At 40.5% G+C, this 27,864-nt stretch overlaps 1 protein-coding gene across 4 annotated transcripts in view; it reads left to right on the plus strand.

Annotated features, from left to right (window-relative positions):
• Positions 1 to 27,864, plus strand: part of LOC126411781 (annexin B9-like) — a 140,536-nt gene that overhangs the window by 48,928 nt on the left and 63,744 nt on the right. For all 4 annotated transcript variants that reach the window (XM_050081393.1, XM_050081392.1, XM_050081390.1 and 1 more), the window contains exon 2: positions 13,905 to 13,947. In XM_050081393.1, coding sequence (XP_049937350.1) covers positions 13,915 to 13,947 — 33 coding nt within the window. In that variant the 5' untranslated portion in view covers positions 13,905 to 13,914. The remainder of the gene's footprint in view (positions 1 to 13,904; positions 13,948 to 27,864) is intronic.

The raw sequence follows: 27,864 nt of genomic DNA on the forward strand, positions 1-27,864 counted from the left end.
TGTGGCGTCCGAAGTCGCTTGACTTTGTGGTACGTAACTGTTAATCCCTTCACGTATTTCAATTTGCCTCCGTAATGGCAACAATTACTCATGTCGTTACTAATCAATAAATGTGTAAAAACAGGACAGATACGTGGGATATTAAAGTTTCACATTTTTTCAAGATGCAAACAGCGTATTGCCGGAAGTAACATGATATTTACAGTTTGATCACAGTGACAGGTTTGATTGCGACGTGCGCAGTAATCTATGCTCATTCAGCCGGGACATCAGCACGACATGCAGTATGTTTTTGATTGTGTTATTTTATTTGCGACGTGCTGATATTCCCTGCTACGTTTTATTTGGTACGCTATCACTGCAACTCTCAGTACTGTAACAAGCATTTACGACTAATAACATTAAAAAAAATCTGATGACAGCATAGATTTGTCGAAACCGGTCATAGTAATAAGAGTAGTTAAATTGTTAGCGATCTTGGCTAAATTGTTTCTTCAAGAATTATGTAATGTTCAGATCGCCCCAAAACTGACAGTGTCAAACATATATTCACGAAAATTTTTTCAAAACATCATATACTATCCTGCTAATAGTAAATCATTCGACTCGCAGCCAGATCCCTGTAGCGCGCAATCTTCTCAGCCACGGACGGCACACCCCTCAGATCCCCAAGGGTCCACGGGAACGGTATCCCTCAAGACTCCGTGGTGAATGTTGGACCCTTTCTCTTCGCTATTAATTTGCTAGTGGCCTTAGTCAGACCAGCTGTCACCCCAGTGCTGCATACTGACGATTTTTACATTTGGTACAGCTCCCAATCTGTAGCTTTGACTGAATGCTAGTTCCAAGGAGCCATCAGTAGAGCCTCCGCTTGGACACTTACCTGTGGCTTCCAATTATCTCCTGCAAAACGAGTCATGAACCTCTCTGGTTGTACCACAGTCCATCCTGACAAAGACTCTACTTGGCTAGCGAACCCCCCTCAGATCCCCAAGGGTCCACGGGAACGGTATCCCTCAAGACTCCGTGGTGAATGTTGGACCCTTTCTCTTAGCTATTAATTTGCTAGTGGCCTTAGTCAGACCAGCTGTCACCCCAGTGCTGCATACTGACGATTTTTACATTTGGTACAGCTCCCAATCTGTAGCTTTGACTGAATGCTAGTTCCAAGGAGCCATCAGTAGAGCCTCCGCTTGGACACTTACCTGTGGCTTCCAATTATCTCCTGCAAAACGAGTCATGAACCTCTCTGGTTGTACCACAGTCCATCCTGACAAAGACTCTACTTGGCTAGCGAACCCATAGATACTGTTGCACATTCCCGATTTTTAGACTTGTTTATTGGTTAAAAGCTCACGTAGTTCCTAGAGGGTAACTGCATGCAACAGCTAAACGCCCCCTTGCTTCCTTGCCCACACCTCTCGGGGTGCAGATTGCGCAACTGTACTCCACATTTACAGGGCTCTGGTCTTCTCCCAATTCGGCTGTTTTGCCACTTCATGGCTCAGTGTTACCTGTATCGTTGAAATTATTGGACACTGCGTCGTCGTCGTCGTCGTCGTCGTCGTCGTCGTCGTCATCATCATGGAGTAAGACTGCCCGTTGCCACATTCTGGACTACTACCATTGACTATCTTCTAGCAAAAGCAGGAATCTTTCCACATCAGTTCCAATGATTCCAACTCTAGCTCACTTATGCAATCGTCATTAGACAATTCCGTAACCATCCAACTTACATCATTATTTTTCATACAAGGGACAGAGACTCCCTCACACTTGCACCATTAGATGGGAATACCAGTTGGATTGGCCTCTGCTGACTGTTCTTAAAATGTGCTCCATGTGTCTGCCTTACCCACTTGTGCACTTGGTTAGTACCGAGATCACGAATTAAAAAACATAAATTACTAGTAAAGTTTTTTGCCTCTGTCACCTTTTCCAGCGTCTGTTTCTCTGTCAGGAGTATAAAGATGCAACTGTCATTTACACCGGCAGCTCTTAAACTGTGGATGGGATGGGATATGCATTTACATCTCCCACTGGTCAGGAATGACGTTTGTTGTTATGTTGGAGCTGATAGCTATTAACAGATCCCTGTAATGTTTTATTGAACAGACCCATTGATCACGCCTTAATTTCTTGTGACTCTATAAGCAGTCTCCAGGATAATGATTGATGTTACTCTTGTCACCCCATGATACCCACTATTCATGATCTTTTCACTGAACTTAATCATACTGCCTGCTCGGATGTCTTTCTGTGGACCTAAAGTCATGTGTATCCCGGGGAATTAACTGACAGACAATTTGGTTAGAGAAGCAACTAGTCATCATTCACTTTGATACCAGACGCGGATTCGTGAATGCCGATAAGACCTATCCTCATGCGTAGATAGAATAGCATTTGGTGAGCTATTGATCCTTCTAATAAGCTCGACACTGTCAAGGAAATGCTACTGCAATGTACTCCTATTTTTGCTCCTTTCAGAAGGAATGATGGAAACTTAGGTGATTAATAGTTGTTCATGAAGCCATTGCACATTTGAGAAGAGATTTTACAGGAAAATGCTGTACAACATTATTGATTCATTACCTTGTAGTCTCATCTATACCATTATTTTTTCTTCTACCAACTTGGTGAGTCTAATAAATCTGATAGAAATTTCCACAAATTAGCCGGCTTTGAAGCCACGGTGAGATAGTGTTTTTAATTATATCAGAATGACTTGCCTAAGACCTTTCTAATAATACTCTAAACAGAAATTCCTTTATTGTTGTTGTAAATATGTACAATCCTCCTCTTGCTTTAACAGTGATTTTAACATTATTATTACTATTGTGAAAATCTCTTCAAAACACAAGCAAAAAGTGAAGGAAGATATTGAAGCTGGGCTGATTTTCCACTTTTTATTGTTTAATTATTTTATTGCTTTACCCTAGCTTAGGATTTTCTAGGTTTGCTGATTCCGTTAACAGTAGGTCCAATCTTCAGGATAGTTGCAAGTGAATTTCTGGTTACCTTGATCTTAATGGTTCAAGTCCTATCTTGAAATGTATGTCAGTGATCCATGTTCTTGCCTAGGTCAGTACCACCACCTCTATTGGACTTGAACAACATTTTTGTAGCTACTGGACCATACTCATGCCTTAGTATCTGAGGAACATCTGTGGATCTAGTATTTGTAAGAAAATGAGTAAAAATAAGATTTACTAAAGTAGGTCTCAACCTTTCTGAACTATATCATCTGTGAAATGTTTACCAGGTTGATAAATGTACATCTTGTATAGTATTAAGATGTGGAGTGTGGACTACCAGCCTATACTGATACACTTTTTAGACTACAAAGAACATACAGTAAGTGTGGTAGCTAAGATAAACAAGAGAACCTTGTCCAGAAATCGTCAGAAAATGTAGCACTTCCATCACTCTACAAACATTCTGCAGACAATCTTGTTTGGGAGATTGAATCCAGAACATAATATAATGAGCAGTAATGTACATAAAGAAAACACAATGGAAAGGGAAAAACTGTCGCAGAATAAAATGTAATAAAGAGGATTCATACAGCAGCCCATATAGAATGGGGAGAGTTTTTTATAATATACTGCAGCTAGATTGGAAGATAGGTAATTAAAATAAAGTCAATAATGAACTGAAGCACTTATTACTGTAAATGTAGAAAAATATAAGTTAATGTGGATGAATAGAAAAAACAAACCCTTGATGTTTGGATACATTAGCAGTGTCCCACCTGACAGTCTCATCATTTATATATCAGGGTATAACATTGCAGAGTGATATGAAATGGTCACTTCAGTTTATTGGGAGAATTTTGGGGAAGTGTCATTTCGTTTGTAAAGGAGACGTCATGTAGGGTGCTAGTGCGACCTAGTCTTGAGTACTGCTACAGTGTTTGGTATCCATACCAGGTCTGATTAAAGGAAGACATGAAGCAATTTAAAGGTGGGCTGCTAGGTTTATTACCAGAGGTTCAAACAACACACAAGTATTACGGAAATTCTTTGCGACATCAAATGGGACCCATGGAGGGAAGGAGATATTGTTTTTCGAGGAACACTACTGAGAAAATTTAGAGAACTGCCATTTGAAGCTGGCTGCAGAAAGATTATACTGCCACTAATATACATTACGCGTAAGGACCACAAAGATAAGGTAAGAGAAATTGGGTCTCATTCAGAGGCACATACACACACCTTCTTCCCTCCCTCTACTTGAGTGGATACATTCTATATGTAGATGTATCTACATGTACATGGATACTCTGCGGATCACATTTAAGTACCTGGCAGAGGGTTCATCAAACCACATTCACAATTCTGTATTATTCCAATCTTGGATAGTGCGCAGAAAGTACAAACGCCTGTATCTTTCTGTAAGAGATCTGATTTCACTTATTTTATCATGGTGATGTTTCTCCCTATGTAGGTTGGTGTCGACAAAATAATCTTGTATCATTTCAGTGACACACTCTCCCCTATTTTGTGATAATACAAAACGTGCTGCCCCACTTTGAACTTTGACCCCCCAAGGGGCTCACAGTTCTTTCATGAGTTCGTGCAAGGTGCATACAGGGCCCCAAGCTGTTGCAGGCAATTATCCCTTCCCTGGCTGCATTTCCCCTCACCCTGCCCTCCTTCCTTATCCTCGCTCCTTCCCCATTGCTCCTCCTTCCTCTCTCTGTGTTCTGATTTATGTCGACCTAGCTATCCACCTGGTTTCCTGTATAGGTTGCAATTTTATTCCTTTTGCCTGTACTTCTATCCTTTTTGGCGTTTAGGTCCCCACTTGAGGTTTGACCTCCTATTTTTAGTGTGAGCTAGATGGGGAAGAACTCCCTCCCTAGCATCTAAGGCGTAGATTCCTCTCCCCTCTTGCTTTCCCACTCTGCTAGGTCACCAGCACATGTAGTCAGTCCATGTGGTGAGGCTGTTATGTACTCATGTGGCTGAGCCCCCTGACAACACAGGGATCAAACTACTAATACCTGAGCTGTTCCCTCCCCATGTATGCTAGGAGTGGTTGCTGGTCTTCTTGGAGCGTTGGAACTCCCGGCAACGGCCACCCTGCCTGACAGCCCTTGCTGTGGATGGGTGGCACCCATGGGGAGAGCTGCTGATTGGAGTGGGTGGATGCTTGGTGCATGAAGCGTACAAAGCTGCAAAAATTTAGCAGCTCTCAAACAGCTGTCCCTTCGAATGGTGAAGGATCATTGATTGCTGCTTCATATGACCCACTTTCCCTTCCCTGGCTACACCATGGGAGGAGGACCAGGCTTGCTGTCTTAGGATGAAAGCCTTTCCTAATTATCTCGTCTGTACTAGGACAGATGGGGACACATTCACTGCCACAAAGCTGTTGTTTTTCGTGGAAAATATTGAGGACAAGTTTGGTGAAGTGGAGTGTCTTAGTAAGATGCGGTCGGGCTCTCTGTTGATCAAAGCTGCTTCTGCTACCCAATCCGCAGCTCTTCATGCCCGTGGTCATCTTAGCAATGTCCCGGTGTCTCACACCCAATCAGTCCCTGAACATTGTCCAGGGAATAATTTTTCATAGGGACCTAATCCTGCAAACTGACGAGGAACTCCAGGCTAATCTGGAGCAGTGTGGTGTTCATTTTGTTCGATGTGTGCAGAAGGGTTGCAAAGACAACCGCACCGATACTGGCACCTTAATTCTGGCTTTTGAGGGGATACCCTCCCAGAGAAAGTCAAGGTTATGTGCTACAGATGTGATGTGAAACCATATGTCCAAACACCTATGTGGTGCTTTAGGTGGTTGCATTTTGGGCATGTCTCTTCCCGCTGTACACCGGACCCTTTGTGTGGTGACTGGCCACCTACTCCATGAGAGGAAACCCCTGTGTTCCGCCACCTGTGTGTGGCCGTTGGGCTGACCGCAACTCCCCTCACTCTCTGGATTGCCTGGCTTACAAAAGAGAAAAGAAATAAGTCTTTGGATCACCTGTCTATTCTGAGGCTCGCCAAAAGTATGAGACACTCCATCCAGTGTCACTGTCTTCAACTTTTGCCTCTGTTAGTTCATTTCCTGCTCACCCCAGCCCCTTCCCTCTCTCCCCTCCCCCTCCCCTGCAGTTCCTATGACCTCCTGTCAGGGAGCTGTTCCCCCTCCCCAGCCAAAGAAGTGCCCGCCATCCACTGTGGGGGGGGGGGGGGGGTGTCACTTCAGTGGGTAGGGGTATCCTAATTGACCAACTTATCACAGACCTCGATTTGCCTTTCCTCAAAGATGGTTCCCCTACCCATTTCAGTGCTGCCCATGGCACCTTCTCTGCTATAGATCTCACGATCTCCTCCCCTGCCCTTGTGGCTGCCCTACATTGGTCATCTCATGGTTGTGACAGTGATCACTTTCTGGTGATTCTATCATTCTCCTGCTTCCGTCAAGCAGACAGGCCACCAAGGGCATTCTGCAGGGCCATTTGGCCTTTATATACATCTGCTGTGGACTTCCACACTCCCCTCTCAAATTCCGTTGATGTAGTTGTGCAACACATCTCTGCCACTGTTCTTCATGCTGCTGGTACTGCTGTCCCCATATCCACAGGTCCCCCTCATCGTTCACTGGTACCGTGATTAACCAAGGATGTCGCAGTTGCTGTCTAGGACTGCCGACGGGCAGCGATTTAAGCGACACCCTTCACAGACCATCCTCCTCACTTTTAAGCATCTCCATGCTAAGGCTCATTATCTTAAGTGGAGTGAACAGTAATGCTGGGAGCACTATGTTTCCTCCCTGGGGATGTATGCCTCTTCATTGCAGGTTTGATCCAAGCTCCGTAGCATTCTGGGCCGCCAGCGACAGTCAACTGTCCAGGAGCTGAACTGCTAAGGTGCTCTATGCACTGATCCATTGGTCTCACAGAACGCCTTGCATCACACTTTGTGATGGCATTATCATCCTCTTCCTACCCTACCACCTTTCTCCGGCAGAAACGCAGAATTGAACAGACCCTGCTCAGTTTCATCCCACACAACGTTGAGCCCTGTAATGCACCCTTCACTGAATAGGAATTCCCCAGAGGCAACAGCTCCTCAGGATCTTAAACCACATTTGGCTCATGGGTGCTTTTCCATCACAATGGTGAGACAATATAGTTATCCCCGTTCTTAAGCCAGCGAAAACTAAATGTGTCTAGACAACTACCACCCAACTAGCTTGATGAATGTGCTTTGTAAACTGCTCGAAAGGATGGTCAGCTTCAGATATGGTGGGTACTCGAATCTCGGGGCCTTTTGTCCCTGTATCAGTGTGGCTTCCGGTCAGGGCAATCTCCAAATGACCATTTACTCCGATTGGAATCGGCCATCTGACAGGCTTTGCCTCACCACCGGCACCTTACAGTCTTCTTTGACCTATGTAAGGTATATGACATGGCTTGGCACCATTACATTTTAGTTACCCTCCATGACTGAGGCTTCTGTGGTCCCCTTCAGATTTTATCTGAGAGTTCTCATCTGACTGTCTCTTCCGGGTTTGATTTGGCACTTCACTCTGAGCCCCTCAGATTCAGGAGAATGGTATCCCACAGGGTTCTGTGCTAAGTGTCACACTCTTCCTTGTTGCCATCAATGGGCTTGTGACCTGTTGTGCCTCTGGTTACTCCGGCATTGTTTGTCGATGATTTTTGCATCAGACGCAGCTCCCACTCAGTAGCATCTGCTGAGGGCCAGCTCAAAGGTGCCATCTGACAGGCCTCTGTATGGACCACTGCCCATGCCTTCATTTTCTCCCTCCAAAATGTGGGTTACGCATTTTTCTCTTCAACCCACAGTACATCCTTATCCAGAACTTTATTTAGGCAACCAGCTCCTCGATGTTGTAGCATAGTCCTGTTCTTAGGCCTTATTCTTGATAACAAGCTGACATGGTTGCCCCACATTCACTACCTAAAGACCACATGCATGTGGAAGCTTAATGCTCTCCGCCTCCTGGCCCACACATCTTAGAGTGCAAGCTGTTCCACTCTTCTCCATCTTTAGCTTGCTCTGGTCTTGTCCAGACTGAATTATGGTATTCAGGTTTATGGCTCAGCACCTCCTTCCACTTTACAACTCCTTGACCCTGCCCATCATTGTGGGGTGTGTCTGGCTGTTGATGCCTTTCACAACAGTCCTGTTGATAGTCTCCTTACAGAAGCAGGCTTCGAACACCATTTATAGTTGGTATCATGTAGTGTGTTCACAGCAGAGCTTTGAGCCATTCACAGGGCCCTCCTTTTTCTTTCTCATGCCTCCCTCCACAGTGTTTTAATTTGTTCAGACTCCATGAGGAGTCTGAAGGCTATTGACTGATGCTACTCTTGTTGCCCTTTGGTCTCTGCTATCCATGACCTTCTCTCTGCCCTTGAGTGTGCTGCCTGTTCAGTCATCTTTCTTTGGGTCCTAAGTCATGTGGGCATCCCAGGGAATGAACTGGCTGACTGTTTGACTAGAGAAGCAGATACTTAACCCCCTATTTCCTTTCATGATACCAGCTGTGGATATGTGTATCTGCATCAAATCTCTCTCTGCCCAAAAGTGGAATGCCACCTGGAGGGCTACTGCTCATAGTAACAAACTCTGCACGATCGAGGAGTCTACTGCAGCTTGTCACTCTTCCTTCCACTCCTCATGGTAGTAGTCCACTATTTCATACTGTTTACACATTGGTCATACCTGGCTCACCCATTGTTTCCTCCTGTGTAGCAAACCACACCCACAATGTGGTTGTGGCACCAGACTGACGATATTTCACATATTGGTGGCATGTCCCCTTCTTTCGGCCCTTTGTGTTAAGTGTAGTCTTCCTACTCCCTTAAATTTAATATTAGCAGACAATCCATAGGTGCTTGACCTGGACCTCGGTTTCTTCCGTGAAAGTGGTTTTTATTTCCAGATGTAAGGTTCTCCTTTAGTCTTGGAACAAGGGCGGTTTGTTTATGGTTGGGACTTCTTTTGCAGTCTTCATGGTCTGTGACCCCATGACTGCAGCCCTTTTTTTCCAGTTTGTAGATTTGGTCTCACCTTTTATGCTTTTACTGTGTGTGTTTAATGTTCATTCTTTTATCATTTGACTTCCCTGACTCAATCCGTCCACATTTAGCAGACCCTCTTTCTTCTGTAACTCACTTTGGAATCACGGGACTGATGACCTCGCCGTTTGGTCCCGTAACCCTTCTCAATTAGTCAATCAACTTTTTCAGTGTACTTCATCAATCCTGTCTGGTAAGGATCCCACAATGCGGAGCAGTATTCTAAGAGGACAGACAAGCATAGTGTAGGCAATGTGTTCCTTCAAATTTAAGTTGTTTGTAACTGTATTTCCTAGATATTTAGTAGAATTTATGGCTCTTAAATTTGAATGATTTATTGTGTATCCAGAGTTTAATGGGTCCTTTTACCACTCATGTGCATTGACCTCACACTTTATTATTTAGGGTCAATTGCTGATTTTCACACCATAGCAGTATCTTTTATAAATCGTTTCAAAATGTGTTTTGATCTTCTGATGACTTTATTAGTTGATAAACGACAGCATCATCTGCAAGCAACCTAAGACAGCTGCTCAGATTGTCTCCCAAATCATTTATATGGACAAGCAACAGCAAATTGCCTATAACACTACCAGGGGGAATGCCAGAAATCATTTCTGTTTTACTTGATGACTTTCCATCAGTTACTATGAACTGTGACCCCTCTGACAGGAAATCAAGAATCCAGTCACATAACTGACGTGATACTCCATAAGCATGCAATTTCACTACATGCCGCTTGTGTGGTACAGTGTCAAAAGCCTTCCAGAAATCCAGCAATATGAAATCAATCTGAAATCAATCTGAAATCCCTTGTCAATAGCACTCAATGAGTAAAGAGCTAGTTTTGTTTAGCAAGAACGATGTTTTTTAAACCCGTGTTGATTGTGTGTCAATAGACCATTTTCTTAGAGGTAATTCATAATGTTCAAACACAACATACGTTCCAAAATCCTGCTGCATATCGATGTTAATGATATGGGTCTGTAATTTAGTGGATTACTCATACTACCTTTCTTGAATATTGGTGTGACCTGTGCAACTTTCCCGTTTTTGGATACGGATATTTGTTGTGCGAGTGGTGGTATATGATTAAGTATGGAGCTATTGCATAAGTGTACTCTGAAAGGAACCTAATTGGTACACAGTCTGGTCAGAAAACTTGTAGAAATGCTATTACTCAATAGATTTCAAATTTTAATGGCCCCTTGTGTAACTGTTAGTATGTATAACCTAAGCACATATTGGCAGGAAACCGATAAGAAAAATTAATACCAGTATGTCTCCCCATCCACATAAACTAAAGCTATGACAATCGCTGAAAACTGATTTTTTTTTTTTTTTTATATGGATAGCAAATAAAAAAAAAGGGAATGACAATTGATGTATGGAGCACAGGAACATTAGGCTAACAGGAAACTCCATTCACACTAGCTTTAGAGCTCTTGTTCTTTTTCTAGTGGAAGTACATTCACATGCACATTTATAGAATTTACAGCATTGCTGGAATAAGGGTCAGTCAATTAAATAGGGGGTTTTCGTGGGGATTGCATAAGTAGGTACACAGTAGCTGTTGCTATAGAAATTAGGTTGGCAATCAAATGAGTGGAAAAATTTACTATAGAAAATGTTTATGGAGTCACAATAAGTGGAATGTGTTAAGTGCTCAAATTGCTGGCCTACATTTACTCATTCCTGTAGTCTGTTTTGTTCACTTGAGCACAATTTGGCACAGAGTTCTTTATTGCATTGAAAGTTGTGGCTTGCTTCTCTTATGAACTGACATGTCAACAGCATGTTGTTCTCTTGCAAAAATTTTATCTTTGATAACATCCCGGAACAGTCCACTGGAGGTCTGGTGATCACCTAGTCTGTCCAATTGGCCCTCATCAGATTATTCACTTATTTGCTAATTCTTTGTCAAGAAACCCATGCAGTCGTAAGTCATATTGGGGACTAGTGCCATCTTCCTCGAAGTAGAACTCTTAATTACCCTGCTGCAGATGTAATAGTGGAATACCAGTATCACACAGCATGTAAGATAGGCATCATGGGTATCATCTGCATGGAAGGGGAGGGGGAGGGGGGGGGGAGAAACAGGTCCAATGATTCCTTAACCTGAAAGACATGCCGAAACTGTAGCCCCAGATTTGTTCAGTTGTCTTTAAATTGTGGCATGGGGGTTTTTGTGGCACAGTGCACACAGTTATGGCTATTATCACCATTTTGTGATAATTTGTCAGATCATTAAATTTTTCAAATTATATCATCATCTTACATTTCTTCATTCAAAATAATCTTGTAGAATTCCAAACAGTTATCTGGATTATCATAGATTAATCAATGAAGTAATCTTGAAAGGTACACTTGCAAACATAAATGTTGCTTTAGATAACCCATGGTTCTAAGGGAAATGTCAAATTCGACACAGGCTCTCTGTTAGGTTTCCTTGGGTTTCCGATGTGTGCCTGTGCAACTACAATATTTCATTTTCATGGGTAGTAACACTCACTGGTTGACCACTCTTTGGCACATTAGATAGACTCTGTTCCATCAAATGTGTCAAACTACCTGTAAACTGTTCCAGCTCAGTGACATATGTCACACGACCTGTAAATTGAAGCCTACTTGGTGGAAGTTATTGAATTCTTCTGTTAGTCAAATCTGTTCAGTATTCTGTCTTCCAGTATTGTTTGATGACCAACCTGTTGGTTATTGCTTCAGCTGTGATTATTGGAATATCTGAAAAAATGGAGAAACAATCTTAGAACCGATAAAAATGCAGTGTACCTCCTGTACACCTATTTATGTACATCCTTGTTTAATGGATATGTACATAGACTTTCAAAAGTGAGTTACACATGTTTTCCCGTACTAAGACCATTTCGCAAGAGTGGCATATTGTCATAACAATGTACACAATCCGGATGTCCAGCATATACATTTCTGCAGTTGTACGCATAAATGCATCACTGTAAAGAAGTGAAATAGCATAGCAACTAGAAATGTAATAAAAGTATGTGGGACAGTAAGATTCTTGGACTAAGTCAAGTCCAGACATAGTGAAATGTGACAAGTTTGACCAAGGCCACCCAGGCATTAGTGATGCTGATCAGGAAATCAATGTCTTGCACTGTGAGGTTTCCATCTTTTCGGCAAGCTGAAAGAACATCTGGGGAAAGAGATTTTCCAATGATGAAGCTATTCATCCAACAGTTCTCGAACATCTGAATGGTCAAGGAGTGGATTTCTATAGTTGAGAAATTGAATGATTGGCAGAACTTTCTGGACATTGTTTACGTGGTAGGGTGACTGTTAGAAAAATAGTCATGTATCTGAATCACAGTGAATTGTAGTAAAACTTCAATAAAAGTTACTAGGTCTGCCAAATAACTTGTAAATTACCATTTGAATTCCTCTCATATTTGGTTGGTTGTCAATAGGTGCAACATTTGCTGCCACAGACTGGTTTACTTCACTTTGCTGTATTTATTTCTTTCTTGTTTAATGTTGGTCCAAATAAGTTTTGCTCTATTTTTTAAGTGGTTTGTGTTTGGTGTGTGTTATAAGGATTATGTAGAAACATTTAACTTCAGACAGGAGCATGGAGGGAAACAGTAGTTAAAGTTTAAAAGAATAGTTGAAAAAGTACTAGATACATATCTACGTTGTAAAACAGTTCATGGTATAAAGTCTGTGTAAACTTCTAAAGGAACAGACTACCACAATTACTGTAAAACAAAATATAGGACCATAGACATACTTGTTTAATACAGGGACTGAACTTGATTGAAGCAAAGCAAAAGCAGAAATACTAAAGTGTTTTCATGTGTTCTTTTACAAAGGTCGTTTCAGGTTAGTTTTTGCACCATTGCAGCATAAGAACATATGGGCTAACAAATTACATTTGCAGCTGATATACAGCTTTGTGGTAGCAAAGCTGCAGTTAGGCATGTTTACTCCCAGAATTGAATATTAATGATGAGTGAAACTTTCTGTTATCAATTTTGTATCTGAAGTTCTCATGCTGTTTGCATCTAAGAAATAGTAGTCAAGGGACGTTGAAGTTCCTGCTAATGCCCTACAATCTTAAACACCTGTTAAGGCTATTATTTCTAGATCTCTAGGCCCTTTATACTATGATTAACGAACTTTGCGCAGGTTGAGATATGGCATTGTTGCCAGTATGTGCATACATGTGCTTTGTGCTTGAAGAAAGCATGTGTCCTGAAAAGTCTCTCTCGCTTGCTTATGCAAAATTTCACTTACTACCACCATCAGTGGTGACAACTTGCAACAAGTCAAATAAAATTTCACTAAATAACTTGCCACAACCACATTTAATGCTTGTGTTGGCTGTGACATTCACAGCAGAGTGCTCAGAACACTTCTGAATGCCCATTGGCTGTCGGAGAATATGAGAGGTAGGTGCGCAGAGAAGTCTAAACTTGACAGTCATTGTTTGTGAATCCACCTCTAATTTCGAATAAAGTTGTTAAGTAAAATGAATTTAGTCTTCTTGTTTTGTTTTGCCATTGTCAAACTTAGGAGCCACAAGTATAGCATTATACTGTTTTGGAATTTAGAAAACATACATAAATAAATGTCTTGCTGTGCTGTAGTTGTCTTCTAATTTTGGCGGTATTTGATCTAGTGAAGTTATGTCGGTTAAATTAGAATGCTGGCTGTGACACCTGTAGAATAAATAATTCATAAATATAATAAGACAATTATGAGTTTGAATGCAGTGCAGCATCTCCATAACACATTTATTCATTGCCTCTTATACTAAATTTTTTCCATTAAGTAACTAAAGTGCTAATGTCTTAAGACGGTGCACGTGTTGTTTCAGGAGCTGGAAGATGAGTTACCCTGGATATCCTGGCTACCCACAGGTATAGCATATTTCATATTGATCTTCATAATTCTGCTGTGCAAAAATAGACTTTGATAATATAGGTGCTGATGTTTTGCTTGATATATAATGAAGCATTTGGCTGATATGAGTGCATAGTAACATTATCAATTTGGATTTATAGGGTGTAATATCAACCATAATTTTTCTTATAAATATAGAATATTTTGTATGGAGTCTGCATAAAAACTGGAAATGAGTAAATTTCAATACTAGAACAAATCATAATTTCCAGTTTTCAGATTTTTTTGTGCATACTTTAATACATTGGTTAAATATTTTGTTATGACAGCAAAAGTGAATCTTAAATCATTCTTCTTGGCTTTGAAGCACCTTGAATTATTTGTAATCTGTTTTTTTTTGCATTGTATAAAGTAATTAAGTTTCTGGTGCCAACTACTTGTTTGCTATGTGTATGGGCTTTGCTTTTTGTTGCTGTCTGTTGAGATATGTGGGACATGTATTCAGGGCATTGTTTGTGTAAATGCTGTGACACTGTGATACAAATATGTAAGCTTGTGTGTGTCAGAAAAAATGAGAATGTTGAAGTCTACCTGCTATGAAGAAATAATGACCTATATCGAAATGCAATTTGGTGCATGTTCATGTAATCTCTATTAATGTATGAACTTCTTAGAAGTCGTTGTCTGTATACAACAGTTGTGAATTTACACATTATCATAAAAAAAATGTTGTAGGCCTATATGAGTGGAGACAAGGTACTAAAATTCCAAACTATTAGGTGTAAAAAAATATTGCATTAAAACTGTGTGTAATTAACACACTACATGATGTGTCCCAACTGTGCACAACAGCTATGCTGTTGATGTTGCTGATGGAAGCAGTGATAGTTCCATTGTAGACTTATGGGAACTTTAGAGTACTCAGAAAATACCATGCTACAGATTTCAGTAACTAATAACTGTCAGCTTGCATGAATTCTACCACTGAAGGGGGTGATAGGGCAAGAGAGTAGAACAGTTATACCATAACTTTTGTTTGAATGTCACCGTGCTTTACCCACTCCTATTGGTGCTGGCCATGTAGGTCTTCCCCTTCCTCAGCACACTGAACTGACATAACAATGTTTTATGCACTGTTGCATTTTTACGTACACCTGTGTTACTACTGTGCTATTCACAATTAAGGGCCTTGCAAGGATTCAAAAAAATTTAGATGCACTTGATATCATATGATGTACTACAGCATAAATCTGCTGACTGTGAAAATAATTTCGATGTGGTCAGCATAGTAAAGATGGCCTCGTGAAGAAATTTCCATGCTGAACAAAAGTTAGATTTAAATGTGAGGGTATATAATAGAAACAAGTTTATTTAAAGTTTGAGAGTTAGCTTAGCTCACAAAGTAACAAAATGTGAAGCAATTAGCACCATAAAACTTGTTGCATTTTGGCACAAATATTTCTTTTACAACATTTATTATGTACACATGAGAACACACAAAATTGAGTTAATCATAGGAAATTAGTCAACAAATGAAAAAAAAATTAAAGAGTGAACAGGATTCATCAGTAAATGTTGCAGCTCATAATGACTGTTGTTATCAATCATCCCCTCTCTCCCCCCCCCCCCCCCCCCTCTTTCCCAGTTCTAATGGTACTGTCTGCTGTAACAAGACTTGTCATTCCGCCTGTCTGACAATCGATGGAGGGATAGATGATTCCGTGAAGTTTCTCATTTCATCAGGTATTTAATCTGATGGTATATTAGAAACACTTTCAATTGGCAGTGCAAGCTATTTGCTGCTGGATCATAAGCTACATTTTGAAAATGTTTCATGTCTAACAAAACAGTGAGTGATTTTAATAGACATCTCTCAAACTGTCTGTCTTGGCCAGTGGTGGTACACAGTGACACTCGAAAGTTAGCAGTCCATGCACAAAAAGGTGCTTGTAATCATTTCAGTGGTGGTGTTGATTATAGGGAAAACTTCAGGCCAAAGAGTGAAGCAGTCAATGAGTTAGTGTGTGTAGTTTCTGTGAACAGTTTAAAATCTGGTTGGGTTGGACAAAAATACTATGAAGGGTATTGACATAACAGGTGATACTATGTTGTTGGCAGGCCATACATTGGTGCACAAAAGCTCTAATGTTTGTATCCATATATTCAGCCACAAAAACTTGGTTAACCAGTCTTCTTGTACTCTGTACTAAGGGTGGGAGAGAAGTGGTGTGGTGAAAACATTGACTGTTAATGAAAGTTTGCTGTCACAAATGTGCAAGCATTTGACACACACAACAGTGAAATGTTAAATTGGAATGAGATATCTGGAGTGACAAAGCTGTAACTCAGGTGGGCATAATAGAAAGTCTTGCAGATTGCGGTTGTGTTGCTGGTCCAAGGCAACTGATTAGTAGCAGTCCTCTACACTGGAAGTGTGTCTGCAGACTCATTCTGATTCCCAGCAGCAAGGACTAAGTCAGGAAGTGCACTGTATAATTCTGAGTGTTGCAGCTGACATGGCATTGGTTTGTCTGACCATTGATGGAAAGCATAAATTAGCAGCTTGTGATCAGTGAGCAGCACAGTATCAGCCTTGAAGCATATGGTGGAATTGCTTTATAGAAGCATAATCTGCACATAACCTGCACATAACTTGCAGTCATGTGTTGATCAGCTGTGTATTGACAGGTAGTTTTGGTCTGAAGAGCACCAAAGGCTGCCATTGTTGGTTTCTCTTGTTGAAGTGCAGCATGTATTGCAGTTTGACAAATCAACTATCAAAGTGATACACTTGCAAAATGGGCTGCACTATAACTGGTTTCAGTGATAGCAATCTTCACATTGTTAAATATAGTTTCTGCTTTGGTAGTCCACTGTAATTTGTCATTTGATTATGATGGTGAACCTTGTAAGAAGTCTTTCAGGGGAGAGGCCAGAAGAGTGTAGCCCATAGATCAGCAATAATAGTTTTCAACACTGAAAAATCTTTGCAACTCATGGGCTGTTACAGGCTGTAGAAAGTTGTTTGTCTTTCACTCTCTCGTGTGGCAGCAGAATTCATTGGGCATTAATGGTATGACCTAGGAATTGAGCTACTGGAAGTCCAAACACTTCATTCAATGGTTTGTTGACCAAACCATATGAATGGAGGTGAATGGAGATTTGCCATAAGTGATCCTGATGTTCTCTCTGAGGTGGACATCACCAAACCATCATCAGTATAATTTATCAGAAGCAGAGATTGCTTGTGACTTTATCCATAATGCTGGAAGATATCTACATACATTCTCCACAAGCCACTGTATAGTGCACTCCGTACCACTACTATTCATTTTCTTTCTCGTTCCACTCAAAAATAGTGAGGGAAAAATGACTATGTATAAGAATCCATACAAGCTCTAGTTTCTTCTGAATTATCTTTGGTCGTCCTTAAACAAAATGTACATTGGCAGCAGTATAATTGTTCTGCAGTCAGCCTCAAATCCTGTTTCTCTAATTTTCTCAATAGTTCTGTCAGAAAAGAATGTTCCTTTTCTCCAGTAGTTCCCAGTTGAGTTCCCAAAGTATCTCTGTAATACTTGCATGTTGTTCGAACCTACTAGTAATAAATCTAGCAGCCTTCCTCTAAATTGCTTCAATGTCTTCCTTTAATCCGACTTGGTGCAGATCCCAAACACTTGAGCTGTATTAAATGGTGGGTTGCACTAGTGCTGTATATGTGATCTCCTTCACAGGTGAATCACACTTTCCCAAAATTTTCCCAATAAACCAATATTGATGGTTCACCTTTCCTACCCCATGCTTACATGCTCATAGTCAAACATTATGGGTTTGTTTGTCCTACTCATCCACATTAACTTACCTTTTTCTGCATTTAGAACTAGCTGCCATTCATCAAACCAACTAAAAACTTTTTTCTTAAGTTATCTTGCATTCTCCTACAGTTGCTGAACAGATACCATCCTGTACACCACCAGATCAGCAAATAGCTGCAGACTGCTGCTCACTCTACCTGCCAGATCATTTATGTATACAGGAAATACTATCACATGTCCCTGGGGCACTCCTGACGAGACCCTTGTCTCTGAATACCCGTTGCCAAGATCATCCTCGCTTCTGTGACTTGAGCCACTCACATGTCTGGGATATGTGGGGTGGCAATGGGGGAAAGGGGGGGGGGGGGGGGTTGAACAGCATTCCATAATCCAAAAGGCATCCTAGTTAACTTCAATAGGCTGAATGCAATACTGACAGCAGTATTACATACGTATTTTGGAGCAGTGGGAATTTTGTTGGAAGTATGTACAAAGTTTATTTTTAAGAAGGTGTGTTTGCTGTGGATATTCAATGAGAAATCTTTAACATACAAGGAAGTGTACCAATCCTGAATTTTTTCTGGCAGTAAGTTGCTGGTAATAACTACATGGATGCTGTCTATTGGTGTTCTTTCGAGCAATGTGGAGAGGCAAGGCCTAGTTGCAGTCTGATGAATGACAGATCCCATGATGAGCATAAAAGAAAATCCCTACTTTCATACATTCATTTTGTCCAATGGAACCAGACAAGTTCAAGTAGGAATTGGCTTTCGTTTATTTTACCAGAATATAGTGCACTGTTAAGTGCTATACAGATGCTAGAATCGAAATGACCTCTGAGAACTGTCTACGGTGTTCTAGATTTGGAGAACCACCAGTAATCATGCAGATTGCAGTGTTGTGTACTTAGCATAAATGTCAATGGATACCTATGTTGTTGGTTGTATCTAGAAGTCGTGGTGGTGGCAAAGGTCCAATATTAGGTCATAAAATGTTAAAAAAGTCTACTCAAAGGATGGAGTATGCTGTCTCCACTATGCATTGCCACACACTAAAGATGGAGGCCAAAGTTCAGTCCATGTCACATGACCATATGTCTTGAGTGTGGAACCACTGGCAGCATAAAAGCAACTGTCATCACTGCTGCAGAGAGGTAGTTGAGAAGACACAGTGATGTCAGCACCTGTGCCCATTAGAAACTTCAGTTTCATACAATGTTTGGTGACAGTCCATGGCTGCCATCTGGAGTAGCAGTTGCGATCGTTTTTGATTTCCATGCAAAATTCCCAACTCGCATCAGAAATGGCTTTGTCGAGCTTCTGAGCCAGATCATATGTGGTATCAGCATACCTTTGCAGCTGAAGATAAATGACAGCATTCCTCAGTGAGTGTTGGTGCTGTCATGGCCACCAGGACTGTTGTAAATTAAGAGCAGTGAATTATGTTGTAAGCTTGAGGATTTGTGCTTGTGATGAGGCCAAGGTATTGTCTTATTGTGAGATGGCTGCAACACATGTGGACAGATACAGCTCAGCAGTATTGTCCACCATTGCATGGAGGTTACTGGTGCATGTATCTTCTGTGCAGTAGATGCTGAGTATAACAGTCAGATGTTTGGGAAAATATCTTCATTAATAGCATTGCTAGCCAGGGTCTGAAGGTGAAGCAGCAGTTGGGAAGAGGTGCAATCACTTAACTCCTCTGTACAGAGTAACTTTTCAAATCATTTGGCTTCAGACTGAGGCATGTAACTGATCAGAGCGTGGTTAATGGCACTATATTTGTCTGTACTTAGTGGGGATGTTGAGGTATCCTGGACTTCCGTGGCCATGTCCTCATTTAGAGAAGCAGCAACGTAACTATACTTTCTTCCATCAGAAGTTCTGTGGGCTAACGCACACTGGCTTGGAACAGGATTTTACTGCAGAAATGTGGAGATGTTAACTCTTAAATGGCTCATACATGCATTCATAGGAACATGGATTCTGTATTGTGTATTTAGCCTGCAATGCACCACAACTTGATGTGTTGGTCACCAAAAAGGTCACATTTTTGGTATGAATGCTTTGACAACATTTAGAATATATTAACATTTATGTTATTGTACTTATGACCTTTATTACCCATTAATAAAGCTGACTCAGAAAGGGGTTCTGTATGCATCAACAAAAATTTTTGATTACTTGCCCAATGACATAAAATGCCTGACAGTTAGCAGAGCAAGTTTTAAGTTGAACATCATATCATTTCTCCTGAACCACTCCATCTATTCCATTGACAAATATCTACTTAAGACTAGTAGCATAAAAAACAACTTGTTTTCAAGTGTAGTTCCATGAGTAGGGCAAAGATAATGATCATTAGTGCTCACACTAATCATGTGTACTATTCTTGTAAGCTGACCCATTCCACATCATTTCAATAAAAGACTCATTCAAATGGTCTATGGAATTTTTAACTAAATAAACACACTCTCAGAAACTTTGCCTTAAATCCCTGATAGCTATGAAGTCATCTCCCAGGCACATGCATCCTTCCCTCTTACGACTTGGGTATCACAATTCTTTAGGAAGTCATATTAATAGCAAACAAGATGTTATATTTGATACTGATCAAAGTATTTATCAGACAATGAGTGTGTGAAACTGGTTGAGAAATTAAAAGGACAAAATAATGTAGAGAGCAAGCAGTATCCCATATCTGTGCAGGAGCATGTGATTCAAAAAAATTAAGAAGTTATGAAAAATGGTGGTATGAATACACTCAAAATTGAAGTGATCAGATTGGTGTAGAAGGAACAAACAGTAATTATGAACAAAACCTGAAATGTTTGAAGAAAGATTGATGTCCTAGAAAAGTACTGTGCTAAGAGCAGCAAATGAAATGGTCAGGAAACAGACACCAAAGCTAATGTTTACAGAAAGCATAACACAAATTTACACTGATGGAAAAAGAATTGTAACACCATGAAGAAATTCTGTGACAAATGAAAGTTGGTAGGCATGTTTTTATCTGAAAGATGTCTATTCAGATTTCACGTCAATTGTGTAATAGTGGCACAAGTAGCACAATATGAGGGTTCAAATCATGTTTGCTGTAAATACACATTGTAATGGTCTTAAATATTAATTACTTTGGAGGCTGGACATGGCGAGTTGATTTCGATCAAGAATGCCTATAAGGTGACACACCATTACCAACACCCTCGAGTTTTGAATGAGGTCATGTAATAGGGCTCAGAGAAGATGGAGGTTCCTCCTGCAGTATTGAAGAGACTTGGCAGGAATATAGCCACTGTACATGATTGCTGGCATCAGTCGTCAGAGAAAGTTTGTGACTTTAGTGATGGCAGGTGAGAGCTTATTGGAGTACAGGGTGGAGGTCTGTGTTTTCTGATGAAAGCTGGTTCTGTTTTGGTGTCAGTAATAGCCATGTATTGTTGTGTAAGGGGAATTTGAAGTAGACTGGGGTGGCAATGAGAATTTGGATCAAGGAGGGAGGTGTGCCAGGGTAATCCGTGCAGTTGTGTGAACTACTGTGCCAAAGTGGCTTAGTGGTTAATGCACCTGCCAAGTAAGCAGGAAACCTGGGTTTGACACCCAGTCTTGGCACAAATTTTCACACGCCCCTTCAGTCTGTATACATAAAATTGTACCTGTAAGACCCCAGTAAAGTTTCTGAAACACTGTCATTTCGTTATATTTTGGTGTTCAGATTTTTTGTCAGTGTATATTTTGCATGATGAGTTCAACTTTGCAGTCAGGAAGAACATGGAAAGCAGCAGAACTCAAGGATGCTGTAAAATAGCTACATGAGGAAGAACTCATAAGAGTTATATATGAAATGGGGCAGTTCTCAACAGACTTAAAAAAGTTTGTTCCAATGCCAAAAGAAACATAATTTTTAATTAATTGTCTTGACTGCAAAGTTTTCTGAATAGAATAACCAGTTGTGGCTGTGCAATAGCAATCTTCAGAATCTTTCTCTTGCACTGCAGAAAGTCATCACAAGTTAAAAAGAAAAAGTCAAAATCTGACTTTTATTATTTTGATATGTTTTGACATGATACAGTGCAGCAGAATGAAAGGTTCTTAAGATGGATACTGCATAGATGAAACTGGTAATTCTGTTAAAAAAACTTTGCAGTCAAGATAAACAGTATGTACATCATAATAACACTCAATACTGTCATTTTGTGCCAAATTCTGACCAAAGAAAACATCTGCAGACAGATGTGAACTATATGAGGATGGTTTGATAAGTCTGTTTGTTTTGCAAACAATTCACCTTACTTCTTGACACAGCCACTTAGTCTAGTGATCCTCCAGCTTTTTCATCTGCAGAAAAATAGTCTGTCAAACTCTGCAAAACTGACTGCAGCTACCACTTTTTCAGGTTAGGGAACAGGATGAAGTCACTTGGGTGTAAGTCTGGTGAATGGGTTTGATGAAGAACTGGTTCAGAGCTCAATTCATGCACATCTGCCATTATTATCCCTGTTGTATGGGATGGTGCATTATACTGGTGAAAAATCACTTCTTTTTGCTTGCAAATGTTGGTCTCCCTTCAACCAATGCAAGCTTCAAATGATCCAACAACAATGAAGCATAATAGGGTTTAGTTATGGCTCTGTCTTCCTTGGGAATCGAAAGAAAAAAGGCCATCACCTTACCAGCTGTCAAAATGGCCTTTGTCTTCTTCGGTGCACTTTCATCAGCCTTTGTCCATTGTTTTTACTGCCACTTTGACTCTGGTGTATAGTTAAGTGATGGATCCAGATGTCATAAAGTCACAAACTACTGCAAAACATCTTGCAGATTGCAATTAAATATTATCAGACATTGTGTTGAACTGTTGTCCCAGCTGTGCTTTTGATCAACCGTGAGCCATTGCAGTAACCATCTCGCACACAATTCTCCATGCAGGATAATATGCAGTCAGTCAGTTGGGGTTACTACAGTCTCAGCAATGCCACACATTTTTATTTGGCAGTCTTGTATTACCATATTGTAGATTTTTTCAATTGTTTCCTTTGTGGTGACCTCAATTGGGTAGCTGGAGCACTCTTAATCTTCAGTGCTTGTCCAACCTCATTTAAATTCATTAATCCAAAAGTAAATGAATGGTCTTCAATGATGGTGCCGTCTGTGTGAACTTCATCCAATTCCGTTTTGATTTGTGCAGCAGTCCAATCCTTGAAATAATGTTTAATAACTGTTTTCTCCATTTTCACAATTGCAGCTGACATACTGACCAATGCAGATGGTGTCAACAATGAACTCTAAGCTATACAGTGGTGAAATTCTTTATATAATCCTTGGAATAATCAAGCTTACCAGTCATGAAGTCGCAACAAAAGTGTTCTATTCTTTCATGAAAATTTACCAGGCTTATCAAATCACCCTTGTATAGTATGCTCATTGTGGTAGCACATGCCTCCAAGATATTGACCCCTATCATTTTGAGGAGGACCAAAAGCAGAATTGAGACGGACAATCAGTATTGCAGTGCAGAGACTGTATAGAGAAGAGGTAGCTTTGATAAGTTGGGCAGAACATAAAGAAGCAGCTACTATTAAGGAAGATGTATGACAGAGGTGCGCTCTCTCTCTCTCTCTCTCTCTCTCCTGTCTTGTTTAATGTATACATTCAGAGGGCAATAGATGAAGTCAGGCAGAAATTCAGAGGAATTGAGATTCATGATAAGAAAGTAAACAAGTTGAGATTTGCTGCTGCTATCACAGCATTAAGGTCAGAAAGGTACCAATTAGAATCAGTGTTGGCCCGATGGAAACCATCCTTAACTCTTCCTACAACAAGAAAATTAATAAAGCTAAAACAAAAATCTTAGTGATGAAGAGACAAATCAGCTTTGCCCAATCCTCACTTGACTCCACTGTATCTTTTTCATACACAGGGAGTAAAATTGCAGCAGATGGAAGATCAAATAAGGATATGATAAGCTGAATCCACCAGGCAGAAGCAGTTTTTAGCAAGAGAAGAAATCTTTTCACATCTGCTGCATAGACAAACATCTCAGGAAAGACCTCATAAAGACATTTGTTCAGTGTGTGCTGCTGTACGAAGATGAAACATGGACACCTGGGGAAGCAGAACAACGCACAGTTGCTACTGCAGAATGCTAAAGATAACCATGGAAGACAAGGTATCATACGAAGAGGTGATCCACGAAGGGCAACAAAATAGGAAGGAAGAGAAGCAGTGTGTCTTGAAGTTCATCCAAAACTGAAGGAACCCAGGGTCAGCCACTTACAGAGACATGATCATGTTGTTAAATGTATCATTGAAGGGACAGTAGAATGGAAGAACACAAGAGGCAGTGTGGACTGGAATACATCAACCAGATAGTGTGTGTGTGTGTGTGTGTGTGTGTGTGTGTGTGTGTGTGTGTGTGTGTGAGTGAATGAGGTGCACCACCTATACCACTCTAAAAAGGAAGGGTGAAGACAGAAAAGAATAGTAAGTCACTGCTAATGTACCTGATTGTTGAAGACCTAAGAAGAAGAAACATGTATCCAGAAATAAATACTTCGTGAGATAAGGACAATTCTGTTCTGTTGACACTAGTCTTGAGGGGCTCAATGTGGTTGCCACTAATTCTTACACATCTCTCGGCACCCTCCTGAAAGAATTGTGAATTTGTTCCAACAAAAAAATCTTGTTGTAGTCATGCAATACAGGCTTTTGTGAGCCATGTGTGTGTGTGTGTCTTAGATTAATTTTTGTTTTATGGCTATTAGCCCATGGTCCAAGGCATATTTCTCTGCCTAATGTTTTGTTCCAATCCTGGAAGCAACAGAAACCATAACTCAGAAAGCGCTTACAATTTGAAACAAGCTTAGCAGGCTGACCTGTTTACATGTGTTGACAAAAATGTGGAGTCATGCCAATGTGTGTTAGAGCTTGTAGTGGAGAATAGTTAGTGCTGTTTGCTTTATTTAGCACTAAAGTCCACAAATTGTCTAATTGCAGCCATCCTCATCTGTTAAAGATGTTCTGTACTCTTTTATTTCTATGGCCCCTCTGTACATTCTAGTATGATGATGATTGTATTGTGATAAAACCATAATATTGGAGAAACAACTGTGGTGGTTCCTGGTACCAGTGCATGTTCTGCTGTTGTTGACATACCTGTATTGCCCAGGTGTCAGCCACTGTTGTGTTCCTTAAGGCGGGTGTTAATGCTTCCTCTTGTAGTTCCTATACATGCACTGTGCCCAGAACAGGCCCTTGTTCGTATCTCGGATGCTTTTCTACACCTATTTCAGATCACAGTTCAGACGAAAAGTCTGTGTTTGGGGTTTCAAAGCAGAAATTTGTCCACTAGTCTCAATAGGCTTCTTGATGTCCATCCCCTTCAGCCGGTGTTGGTAGGTACTGCCTCAGCTGGTGAAAGCAGTGTTGAAGAAAGTGGAATTAATATTTACCAAACAAAGGCTGCAAATCTCAAGCCTTGAGGCAGTATCTGTAAGTTTGTAAAAATTACTGTATTCTAATAACTTGCATCAAAAGGTTTGAAAGTTCCGTTAATTAGATTTTGTTGCCTCTAAAACAAACGATAAATAACTATAAGTCCATATTTATTACCAAAGCTATTATTGCAAGTTAGTTGCTATTTTTACTTCATTTTCACACAAAGCTACCCAGAATTTTACAAATCTGACCTGAATAATTTCCATGTTCTGCACAATTACTGACCTGCAGCTATTCACGAGTTACTACATAGTCATTCAGTGGTCTTCTTAAAGAGAAATGCTTGCCTAAATGTCCCGAGTGTGTTCACAAAACACACAACTGAGTTGTTGTTGTATGACAAAGTTCTCATGCAGAGTGAGTGTGCTCCTCACAAATTGAAAAAGTCAATAATGTGTTGGTGTACCTTTGACCCATATGCAAGCAGTTACTCAGCTTTTGCACTGATTGATAGTGTTGTATGTCCTCCTGAAGGATATAGTGTCAAATTCTGTCCAATTGGCATGTTAGATCTTCAGAATTCTGAACTGGTTGGAGGCCCCTGCCCAGTGTTCCAAATGATCTCAATTGGGGAGAGCTCCAGCGACCTTGCTGGTCAAGGTAGGGTTTGGCAAGCACATGTGTGGGCAGGCATTCTTGCTGAAATGAGAGCCCAGGATTGCTTGCCATGAAGGAGGAAAAAAAAGGGCATAGAATATCATTGACATGCTGCTGTGCTGTAAGGGTGCCGTGATGACAAGAGCCCCAATGACCAGCAAAGACATGTATGGAGATGCCCCGGACAGCAGTGAGATACCAACCTGTCCGCCATCCACCATATGGCCTGGGGTGCCATTTCATTTCATAGCAGGACCCGTTTAGTTGTCATACAAGGCAGTCTTATGGGACAGCAATATGCTGACAATGTTCTATGCCCCCATTTGTTGTCCTTTATGACAACCCTGGGCTTAAATTTCAGTAAGGTAATGCCCACCCTTACATGGTGAGAGTTCCTACTGCTTGCCTTCATGGTTGACAAACCCTACCTTGGCCAGCAAGGTTGCCAAATCTCTCGCTGATTAAGAATGTTTAAAGCATTATTGGCAAGGCCGTCTATCTCATGAATTTGCCAGTTGCACAGAATTTGACAAGAAATCCCTCAGGAGAACATCCAACAATTGTCAATAAATGCCAAGCGAAATAACTGCTTGTGTAAGTGCCAGAGGTGGACGACTTACTCAAGTTGTGAAGCTCTCTTCAATAAATGATGCAATTTCTCTGAAATTGCAATCATTGGTTTGTCTGTACATGTACATCACATCTACCAATTTCTGTTCCATTCAGATATTTCTTTGTGGTCCATCTTTGTTTTTGTCTTGGAGTATATATGTCTCTGTGAGGCAGCCATATGTGGTGGTGGTGGTGGTGGTGGTGGTGGTGGTGGTGGTGGTGGTGGTGGATGACGTCTAAAGAAGATTCAAAATCTCTCTCTCTCTCTCTCCTCTCTCCTCTCTCTCGTGTGTGTGTGTGTGTGTGTGTGTGTGTGTGTGTGTGTGTGTGTGTGTGTGTGTGTGTGTGTCGGGGGGGGGGGGGGGCTGTAAATAAGCACTTGGAGTGATGTGGGGAAAAAGATAAGCTATAGAAAGTAACTGTTCCCTTCTGTATACAGAGTAACTTGATCTTCCTTTCATACTCTTCCCTCTGAGTCATCTTTTGTACTTCTGAATGATAAACAATGTTTTTCATAAGAACTGATAAAATTCATGTTTCACTATGTGAAAGCATGTTACAAAATAATGAACACTGCTTCTGCAATGCCTGTATCCTTCACCCTCATCCCATTTTTTAAAAGTATGTTACTCATATTGTTAGTCAACATTATACATATTTGAGTAATTATCTCAAACAATTAGTTTTAGGAATACTAGTTGATCCCTGTGTAACATTCGATCTTTGGGCAGTGAAAAGGTTGCAATAATAAGTGCAGGTAGACAATTTAGAAAGGCTTTTTGCTTGGAAATGGTTCTGTTTTGTCATGTTCATTCTGTGCTCCTGTAATTTGCTTCATTATTTCCTTTTCTAAAAATGACTGTCCAGGCACTGTCATGGAAAGTTCTTCTCCATTGTGGATACTTCATTATGTCTATATTATTCGTTTTCTTGTTTGAAGTTTGAGAGAGAGCACCATTAGAATTAATTATTGTATAGAGCACATTGTTGTTTGTGTTACTGCTTGGGGTGTGTCACTGTTGTCAGTGTAAAATTTTCCATAGTTCATAAATGAGGGTTTCATATTTTTGAAACAATAGTTTCCGTTACACAAGGATTAAAGATTTCTCAAAGAGATAAAATTTTCTAACAATTATTCTGTTGTCATAATTGTACAGACTGTTAAAGAATAGCCTTACTGCTATACTGTTTTGTTCTTCCTGCTGGTCCCATTGGGTTCTCACATCTGTGTTAGATAAGTTTGTATGAATGTACTGTGACTGTTCTGTATTCATTCAAAAATATAAACTTTGTAATTTCTATAAATATTAAATTATCATTTGACAATGTGTGATGGCAATTTCTAATTACCTAACATACATAGTATAAAGTAAAAAAGATAATTTACATTCTTTTGAGAAAATAATTTCTCATGGGA

This window comes from Schistocerca serialis, chromosome 1 (assembly GCF_023864345.2).
Source record: "Schistocerca serialis cubense isolate TAMUIC-IGC-003099 chromosome 1, iqSchSeri2.2, whole genome shotgun sequence".
Taxonomy (NCBI): domain Eukaryota; kingdom Metazoa; phylum Arthropoda; class Insecta; order Orthoptera; family Acrididae; genus Schistocerca; species Schistocerca serialis.